Here is a 10,326-nt window from a genome sequence, read left to right as displayed (position 1 = left end):
CAGTTTTATTATGATTACTTCTTGGCAGAGCGTAGCTAACCTTATTCCACCCTGACGGCTTTACTTGCCCGTCCATGTCCCTCTCCCCCTCTCCTACCATCTCCCACATCACCTTTTCTTCGTTGTGACACATTTAATTGAATGAACGCTAAGCGGAAAAAGTTCTGCCCAGAAGTATAAGTTTAACGAGTAGTAGTTGCTCGTTTCTCTCGCTCCCTCTCTCGCTCTTCTTTCTGTTTCTTTTTCACTTTCTCTCTTGGTGTCGCGGAATCTTTGTTGTTCAGCCACCTGCGGCATGACCGTCTTTGTGAAGTTTCCTTCCCGCCATCTGTTGGAAGCCACATATGCTAAAATAATATTTCTGAAAGGGTGTCGTTCGTCTTGTAGTGCGTCTTCTCTCACTGGGGGAAGGAGCTTGAATAGCGGTAAAGTTGTGAACTTTTTGAATGTTGGAGCAGGGTAACATATGCTTTTTAAACATATGCCGGTGATTGATTTGTCGAACTAGATGAAATTTATATATGCCTGCCTTTCATTAAATGTGTTAAGTAACCTGACTTCGTTTTTTTTATTATTGGTTGAATCGAATCGGTAGTTGAATGTTTCTGGCTTTTCCAGTCAGACAAAAGTTTGCTGAGCTACCGACAGATATGAAAATGACGACGACAACGTTCCTCAACTACTGTTAGTCTGAATTCCAAACAGCTGATAGTCTAAACTCTTATTCACATTTAGCATTATAATGTACTTATATAGAATGTAGACAAAAAATGTTTACCTCACATTCCGCTGACAGCTGGAGGAGGGAGGAATAAACTTTATTATAACTTGAGCAGACGAAAGCTTGTGGGTCGTCCCCAGGTGGGTGGCTGCCTCAGTCCAGGATGCCATGGTCCCGCGCTGCCAGTCTGGCCCTGTTCACCAGTCGGGACTGGTCCTCAGGTTTTAAGCTGGTCAGCTGGTCCTCCCACTGCTCCGCGGTTGGTCGGGAAATGGGGGGTATGGAGGTGTTGTGCATGCACTCCCATACCATATGGTAGAGAGTGTTAGGCACTCGACAGTTTTTACAGTCGTAGTCATATTGAGTTGGGTACATTGCGTGAAATAATGTGCCGTGCGGGAAAGTGTTAGTTTGTAGCTGTCTAAGTGTCACGGCGTCCTCTCTGGATATTGTAGGGTGTGGGGGAGGGTAGGTTCTCCTCCCTAGTCTGTAATGCGCTAGAATGTCGGTGTATCTTTTTGGAACGCCCTCGTCTGTATCCGCTGGAGCACGGTCGCCCAGCGAGGTAGCCCGGAGAGAGTGTTCTCGGGCAGCGGCATGCGCCGCTAGATTACCCGCTAGGGTTTCATGTCCTGGGGTCCAGACTATGACTATTTCGGGGGGATCTTTGATTTTTTTTAACGTTTCGAGGGCCAATCGTGATATTCGGCCTAGTTGGTAATTTCTGCAGGCGGCTTGTGAGTCTGTTATTATCGTGAGGAGTTCCTTGCCTGTCGTCGCCGCAAGAGCGATTGCTGTCTCCTCTGCTGAGTCCGTGTCTGGGGTCCTCACGGAGGCCGCCGCGATTTCTTCTCCCTTGTTGTTTACCACGCTAATCGCGTGTGCTTTCTTTCCCTTGTATTTCGCTGCGTCTGTGTACCGCACGCGGTCATCGTCTCTCTCGTAGGTCTTTCTCAGTGCTCTCACTCTTGCCATTCGTCGTTCTTTGTTGTGTTCTGGATGCATGTTGCGAGGAATGGATGCAACTGTGATATTGTCTCTTAGTTGTAATAGAATCCTTTGCTTACTTCTTGACTCGTCTTCGATTCCGTAGCCCAGTCTTCTTAAGGTGTCCCTGCCTGTACTGGTGAGCTTAAGTCTTTCAACCTGGCTCACCTTGTGTGCTTCTGCCAGCTCTTCCCATGTGTTATGTATACCCAATCGGAGTAGTTTCTCTGTGGAGGTTGTTGGGGAAAGCCCCAAGGCCAGTTTGTATGTCTTGCGAATGAGTGTGTTAATCTTCTCGCGCTCGCTGTTTTTGAGCCCCAGATACGGGGTCCCGTACGTTATTCTGCTGATGACGAGTGCTTGAATGATTCTCAAAGTGTCTTGCTCCTTGAGGCCGTGGTTTCTGTTTGTTACCCGTTTTACTAGGTGCGTAACTTGTGTGACTGTTTCTTGGAGTTTTTGCACTGTGGCGATCCCTGCACCATCCTTCTGAAATACTACTCCCAGGACACGGAGCACGTCGACTTGTGGGATGTTATCTTCATGTAGAGTTAGTACGGGGTCTGGTGTTTCCGGTGGAGGACGACCTCTCGCCCTCTTTTTTAGCACCAAAAGTTGCGATTTATCCGGAGCGCACGAGAGACCACAATCTTTCAAATATCTCTCGGTCCTGTTCACCGCTTCTTGCAGAGCGTCTTGCTGCATTCCTGCCGACCCCGACGTCGTCCATATGGTAAGGTCGTCCGCGTAGATTGCATGGCTGAGACCTTTAATGTCTTTTAGAAGGAGCGGTAGACCCCTCATTGCAATATTGAAAAGCAACGGCGAGATCACCGATCCCTGAGGGGTTCCCTTTTGTGGAGCCTTGATCTGTTCGGTCCTTAGGTTTCCCAGGCCTATGGTCGCTGTCCGGTCTGTGAGAAAGTCACGGACGAAATTGTAAGTCTTTTGGCCGCAGTTTGTCCTTTGTAAGCTGTCTAGCACCGCACTGTGGGAGATGTTGTCAAACGCCCCCTTTGACGTCCAATGCTAGAATTGCGCTCTTGTGCTGCGTGCTGAGGTTGTCTATTACATCCTCTTTGAGTTGAAGAAGGATGTCTTGGGTCGATAGGAGAGGTCTGAATCCAAACATCGTGTTAGGGAGGAATTCGTTCTCCTCGAGATACGGGGATAATCTGTTGTGTACCATGTGCTCGAATAGCTTTCCCACACACGATGTGAGGGATATTGGTCTCAGGTTCTGCACAGTGATCGGTTTGCCCGGTTTTGGGATCATTGTCACATCCGCGTGTTTCCAGCATGCCGGTATCTTCCCGGTCTCCCAGCTCTCATTGATGTGCTTAAGGAGACACTCCGTGGCTCTGTCGTCCAGGTTACGGAGCGTCTTGTTGTTAACTCTGTCCCTTCCTGGGGTCGTGTTTCTCGTCAAGTTCCTGAGCGCCGCCACTATCTCTGCCCTGCTGAAGGGTTGATCCAACTCTGGGTTGGATTTTCCCTCGTAGTCCAGGTGAGTGATCGTCGTCGTCTGTTGTTGTTGGTTGCCAATGTATTTTTCAGTGATGGCTTCGAGCACGTCTTCCTCTGAACCCTGATAGTTGTGGATGAGGCGTTGAATATGTTGGCACGTGACCTTCTTTGACTCGGTCTTTGCCAGCAGCGACCTAAGTATTGCCCATGTTTTGCGATTGCTCAGGGTACCCTGTAGCCGGTCGCATAGCTGATTCCAGTTTTGTATTCCGAGTTTCTCTGCGTACTCCTCAGCTTCCCTGGTCAACAGGGCAATGCGGACCTTGAGCTTGCGGTTTCTCTTTTGTTTCTTCCATCTTTTTAGGAGGCCCTGTCGGGCCTCCCAGATGTGGAGTAAGTGCGGGTCAACTTCGGGGTTGTCCGAAGTGAGTTGTATCGTCTTTGTGTGCTTGGTTACCTCTTCCATCACTTGCCTGGTCCATTCTTCAATATCGTCCATGTCCGCTGGGTGTTCCACCTTTCGGAACGCGGTCCAGTCCGTGATCTTCGCTTGTCCCGTTCTCAATGGAGTCTTGTTGTGTCGGAGTTCGGTTTGAATTATATAGTGATCGCTTCCTAGGGTTTCTTCCAGCCTTGTCCATTCGATTTGCCGTATGCCCTTCGAGAAAGTTAAGTCGGGGCTTGTGTCCCTGGAGATGCTGTTTCCAATCCTGGTTGGACACTGAGGGTCGTTCCACAGCGTCAGTTGGTGGTGCTGAGCCGCGTTGTGCACATCCGTGCCCTTCTTGTTGGTTTTGTGGTATCCCCACGCTACATGCGGTGCGTTGAAGTCCCCAACTACGAGTATCTTCTGCCCTTTGGTAACTTTCTTTACCTCCCTCAGGAACTTGTCCAAGTCCCTTAGGTTGTCCGAGGGCGGGCTGTAAACATTCAGGATAAATAGACTCTGTAATGTCTTCTTTTGTGGTATCATCTCTATCAAAGTGTGCTCAATTCTGTGGCCGATTTGGTGTTGTTGTGTTGTGTGGTGTTTCTTGGTGAGGATGGCTGTCCGGTTTTTTCCTTCGGCTATGTGTGTCTCGTAGCCCCGTATCTTTATGGTGTCTGTTTCTGTTTCTTGTAGCGCGATGATATCCGGTTGATGAAGGCTGATAAATTGTAGTAGATTTTGTCTTTTCCGGTTAATCGATCGGCAATTCCACTGCCAGATTTTGAGGATTTGGGCCGCGTCTTTCTTTCCCGTCTCTTTACTCTCCATTGTGGGTTCTGATCGTTTCTTCTGTCAGCGCATCCCCTCCTGGCGACGTTTTCGGCTTCTTTCGGGCTTGTTCCCTTTCCTTCTCAAGGTCGGAAATACGTTGGTTGAGCTCATCACCCATCTTGCCCATCTGGGCATTGAGGGTCTCCCCCATTCGATCAATCTTGGCGTTGAGGGTCGTACTCATTTGGATGATGGTTGGATTAACGTTTTCAAAGACCTTATTCACGGTTTCCATCATTTTGCTCATTTTATGTTCAACTGCTTTTGTCATCTGGCTCATTGTCTGATCAATCTTCTGATCGATCCTCTCATCTAATTTGTTCATGTGATATTCCATTTTTTGTTCGAGGTCCTCCGGCAGAGGTGTCGGAGCTCGCGGCGGTATTTGCGGCAGTTGTTGCTGCTGTTTCTGCATCTGCTCTATAAACTGTTGCAGTTTCTGCTCTAGGGCCTGTTCCCTAGCCTTCGCTTTTTTTTCGTTGTTTTCTAAGCGCCAGATAAGCTCCGCGTTCTGTTTCTTAAGTGTGTCTATGGTCTGCTCGAAATGTGCGTTACTTGAATCCTGCTGCGTGACCGGCAGTGGGGGAAATGGGTCTGGAGCATTGGGAGAGTGGGACCCCAGCTGGGGCCAGCTCACCACTCTGTCCTGCGGCAATGACGTCCGTTGCTGCTGCTCGAAAGGGCGGTCGTTTGCACCTCCCGTCCAAGCGGCTTGTTTACTTTGCGATTTGCTTCTTTCCCTTACGTGTAACGGTGGGGGACTTGGTTTGAGTCGTTTCTGGCATTCCTTGCTTGCCGTTTCGTGGGGTTGGTAGCACAGCTTGCACTTAGGCTGACACTCGTGATTGTCTTGAGGATTTTCCGCTCCGCATCGGTTGCACCTGTTTGTGTCCGGGTTGGGACAGACGTCCTGTCTGTGGCCGACATTCCCGCAGGCTCTGCAGTACTGCACGGATCTGCGGTGGGGCCGGCATCGGGTGAACACGCTACCCGCTTTCACGTAGAATGGCACGTGCGGTCCCTCAAACGTGAGTAGCGCCGAGCTGGATTCCCCGAGCATTCTTGCGTGCAGAATGCTGTAGCCGTTGACTGAGATAAGTTCTTTAAGTTCCTCTTCTGTTGTTCCTGCTTCTATTCCGTGCACCACTCCTCGTACGGTGCCCGGGAGCGGTTTTAGGTAAGGCATGAGTTCGTACAAGGCCGCGCCTAGCTATATCTGGGTGATCATGCTCAGCTTCATGGCGTAGTCCTCGTCCGCAGTACTTGCGATGATCAAGTTCTGAGCCCATTGCGTCTGGATCGTCACATTCGAGTAGAAGTCTTTGAATGGAAAACCGCCTGCTGTGGCGATGCCTTGCGTGAGGCTTTTATCAGACCACGAAGAAAGCTTGAGGCCCGTTCTTGGTCTGTATACTACCTTGTATTCATCCTCTGGTAATGGTGGCAACATGCGTTTCCTTGGTGGCGTGTTGTTGCCTCCGCGGGTTCTTCCGTCCCCGCGTCGCTGTTGCTGCAGTTGGTTGTTGGTCGGTTGCATCTTTGGGTTGGTCAGCCCACTCGTATCTTCTTTTAGATTCTGGGCGCTGTTCGCCTTGCTGCTTCCTTTTATGCGGTTCTCATCCGCTGTTTTCTGGCTTTTTCTTTCTTTGAGAACTTCGTACCACGGGCCAGGCTGGCTCAGCGTCCTGCCGCTGTTTTCATCGAACTCCATGTGCGTGCCGCTCGTTCTGGTACTCGCGCTGTTCTCCATGTCTATCTCGTTGTTCATTCCCTGCTTTGTTACTTGCGTATGTATCATGCTTGCGGGGCCCGAAGGCCCGCGCGCAAAGCGGGTTTCGGCGTTGGGTCTCGCTTATTTCTTTCTCTCGGCGGGTGCCCCGTGTTCGAGTATAGCCAAGATGGCGACCGCTTGTATTCCTGGTGAGGCTTAGCTCTCCGCATACGAGGTAGATCTTTCCAAGGTGGAAATTTGGCCGAAAAATTCACTCACTTGTGCAGCTGTGGTATCCCTCGGTGCCGCTTTTCTTGGTGAATTGAATGACACTGAAGATTATAAGGATATTTTGGTACTTTCGCGTTAACTGCCTAAAAAGGGCAGGAGCCCATGTGGAGCAATTCTGCTTCGCTTGGCCCCCTGGTGTCTTTTTCCGCTGACAGCTGAGTTTATTTTAAATGAACCAGTACAAAACCAAAGCGGAAACATATTTAATGTTTTATGAACATGTAAAGTTCTTTCTGAGCACTACAGTCAGACGAAGTCTGAAAATCGTTTGCTGGTTCTATTACTGATTCAAAATTTCAGTGCGGCTGGGCATGTTGATGTTGAAGATTACTCTGGTTAAAAAAAAAATACTTTTTTTTTTGCAGAGTTACGAGTCAGATTATTTTTATTGCCCTTGTAACACAACAGCATTGTTGACGATTAAAGGTCCTCTGACACGCCAAGAAGATTCAAAGTGCCCGCCAGTGCCCTGTGACGTAACAATGTACCGCAAGGTGTCGGGGCGGTCAGAAGGGAGGCATTGACCTACGTCACAAAAAGTGGGTTCGCCGGAAGTCACATGAGTTTCACTCCTCGTGCTCTCTACGACCGTGCCTACGTTTTTTTGTTTTTTTGTGTGTGTTTTTTTATTTTGGTTTTTCCTACGAGCGATTGCAGAAAACGAAGTTTTAGTTCCACTAGTTTTTTATCGCTGCATCAATTGGTTAGTTTGCCTGCTGTAAAAGTTGAGGACAGAGAGTCAGTGGATCGACGTGATCGAGGTCAATGATTAAAGCGTTGCGAGGCACAAACGAGCCACGCCTGTGTCGCGCAGCCCAATATAGCTTTCCGCGAAATCTCAGGAGTCCTCGGAGTGAGGGTGTATTGTGGGGTTCAGATGTACCGGGCGTCCGCGGGAAAACCGAACCCTGTTTTTCGCACCGCAAAAATAATCTGTACATCGCGGAGAGCTCTAACTCTGTCAGAACGTAGCCCCAGCCGCTCGAGCAAGAGGCCAAAGTTTGAGCACCAGACGTTATCTTATTTATAAGTTAAAAGTGATTTTCTGAAATTTTCAATGGGAAAAGAGGGCCCATTTTCGCCCGTTTTCGGTTTCTGGCGCCATAGAGCTCCATGCATTCGAGAGCTCAGTCGGCCGACATTTTTCCCCTGAAATTTTCAGAAATTCTCTTGTGGCGTTTCCCAAGGATCACGCGAACGCGTTCCCTAAGTATCCATCAATTGATCTTCCTTTAATATTTACTCGTATTATTCTTCTATTGCAAGCGCCACATCCCTTCGAACCCGCGATAACTACCCCCTCCTCTCCGGACATGGTAAACTTCTAGCTTATCTCTTTTTCACCAATATTTCTACAGCCCGTGCCTCAGACCGCCATACGTTGATTTTTCAGGACGCCGCCATCATCGTACAGGCCATAAGTTTGATGTAAGCGCCCGAAGGTTAAGACCGCCACTTTTCAAAACTCTTTTTTTTTTAATGGGCTGCTATTGATGTGAACCTTTTCCCGCAGAACATCGTAGCTACTCGTGACTCATTTGAAGTTAAAAAAAAAAAAAAAACTATAACGCAAAAGTGTTTTATGTCTGATCGAGTGCATTTTTGTGTTTGCATACTTATCTCTTGGTGTTTTTTGTTTTACTTTAGATGCACACTTGTTTTTGGGATATTGCACATTCTTTTCTCTAACCCACCCTTTATGTAATACCCCCAGGGTTCATTAACGGGACACGGAAATGAAAAAATTAAAAGGCCTAGATGGGACATTATAGTGCACTATGTGCAACGTTTAGTGCAACAGTAGAGTGCACTAAGTGTAGCAATACGTGCAACACTATATTGCATTATGTGCAACACTCTCTAAGAGTATACCGCAGTATGTGGAACGTTTAGTGCCACAATACAGTGCACTATGTGAAAACATATGTGCAACACTATAGCGCAATATGTGTAACACTATGTAAAACATGAACCGTGTGCAACACTATGTGCAAGGCTATGTGCAACGCTACGTGCAGCATTATAGCAGATGTCTCAAACCATAGCCTCCTCTATATAGCCGATTCACACGACGGACTAATCCGCGGACGGGCTGACCACGTGACGACATGTCCGCGGTTCGTCCGTCTCCCAAGCGCATCCACACGACGGAGAAAACTAGCAGACGCCAGCGAGGACAGACCGAACCTGTTCGCTACCCCACAGTGCCGCGAAATTCAAATATCGCACCGTGGCACCGTTGTCCGAGAGAGAAATCGACGTTTGCTACCGCGATAAAGAATCGTACGCCGCTGTTACGTACATATCAAGACAGAACACTGTGATAGGCTTCGCGCGAAGTGGCATAGCTTTGCTAACCCAAGGCATAACAGTGACACAGGCATGTTCCTGCTCGAGAAGGGTTCGGCGTAGAAGCAACGAAGTTCTGGGCTCGCGGAGGGGCGTTTGGAGATGCCTTCACAACGGTGGCCTTCACGCACTTCGCGCTCGTGCACAACATTCAAGTACACCACAGCCACAAGAAAGGTCTTTCTCTGCGAAAGCGGTGAAAGCCTGATTCGACGAGCAAGAATTATCGCGGCGTGCTAGGCGAATTTTGGCGGGAGCAGGCATGTACGTAACGCGAGTAACGAGTTAACTCTACCTAGTCACTATTTTCGCTAAGGAGTAACGTATGTAGTTACTTTTTTAGAAAAGGAACGAGTAACGTGTTTAGTTACTTTTAAAGCCAAGTAACGTTTAACGGTATTTCGTTATTTTTGAGGACTATACGCGTACAACAACGTTTAAACAGCCTTGCTTTTATTCGAACCTGAGTATGGGTCCATTATGACAAAGGCAGATGGGCAACCCGAGAAACAACTAAAAAGTATGACAGCACAGCAACGTATATCGCTGAACACGTCAGTCGAACAGTTTGATTGACATGTCCAGCAATAAACGTTGCTGTACTGAGCTCTACAGCTGGGAATGTCCTTCACCCAGCGAACACAATAAGGTTCGTTCTTTGAACCTTCTAGAACCGGGTACAGACCGAATGTAAGCCCGGAGGTTGCGAACACGGTAAGGCACAGAACCCGCTGTCCTCAATGAAGGTGCAGTTCTCGAAAATTCACCAGCTCTTCCTGAAGCACAACACTGCCGTTCCTTCGAGCGCGTCGGTATAGAACGACTCTTCAGCGTCGTCGGAGATGTATTTTCAAGGAAGTGGGGAAAGATAACTCATGAAAACTTCGAGATGCAGTTATTGCTTAAGTGCAAGGACTACTAAAAAGAAAACAATAAACCGTGAAACAAAAGCAGTTGTGTATTTGATCGTCAAAGTAACGTGAAAAGTAACTCGGTACTTTTGAGGTAACTCACGCGTTCCTTTTGAGAATCGGTAACGAGTAACGTATTTAGTTACTTTTTGAGCGAGTAACGAGTAACGGTATTTAGTTACTTTTTTGGAGTAACGTGTGCATATCTGGACGGGAGCTTTTTGACACGCCGTCCCGGAGGAGTACCGGAACCGGCGTCGCGTCAGCCAGACGAGGTTTCTGCAGTTTTTTTTCACGCGTGGAACCGAGAATCGCGCGACAAAATGAACTAGCGAACGCACGAAACACAACGATACGGCATTTTTTTTTGTAATCGTCCAAAAACAAAACGAAACAAAAAAAAAAAAGCAAGAAAGAAGTGTACTGTTGCCAGACTAAACGCTTTTGAAGTCAATCTACCGCCAAAAATTCGCGAGTCAGAAGGTGCTCGACTTTAGCAGTCCGTGCGTCCGCGGACGAGGCGCGAATCGCAGGAATCGGTGACGTGCCGGTCACGTGGTTCACAGTCCGCGGACGAAAATCGCGATTCGGTCCGTCGTGTGAATCGGCTAATACTGACAAAGCCTGA

General features: G+C 48.3%; 1 protein-coding gene across 1 annotated transcript; it reads right to left on the bottom strand.

The window, feature by feature from the left end:
• Positions 1-806: 806 nt before the first annotated feature.
• Positions 807-5,622, bottom strand: LOC121837833. Its single transcript, XM_042293664.1, is given in 3 exon segments — positions 807-2,725; positions 2,727-4,323; positions 4,427-5,622. Coding segments are annotated over 3 exon segments (4,644 nt in total). The 3' UTR covers positions 807-874.
• Between the last annotated feature and the right edge of the window lie 4,704 nt (positions 5,623-10,326).

The sequence above is a fragment of the Ixodes scapularis genome, unplaced genomic scaffold (assembly GCF_016920785.2).
Source record: "Ixodes scapularis isolate PalLabHiFi unplaced genomic scaffold, ASM1692078v2 PGA_scaffold4__175_contigs__length_147842914, whole genome shotgun sequence".
In the NCBI taxonomy this organism is placed as follows: domain Eukaryota; kingdom Metazoa; phylum Arthropoda; class Arachnida; order Ixodida; family Ixodidae; genus Ixodes; species Ixodes scapularis.
Note: the sequence above shows the minus strand (reverse complement) of the source record. Positions and strands in the feature narration are given on the sequence as shown.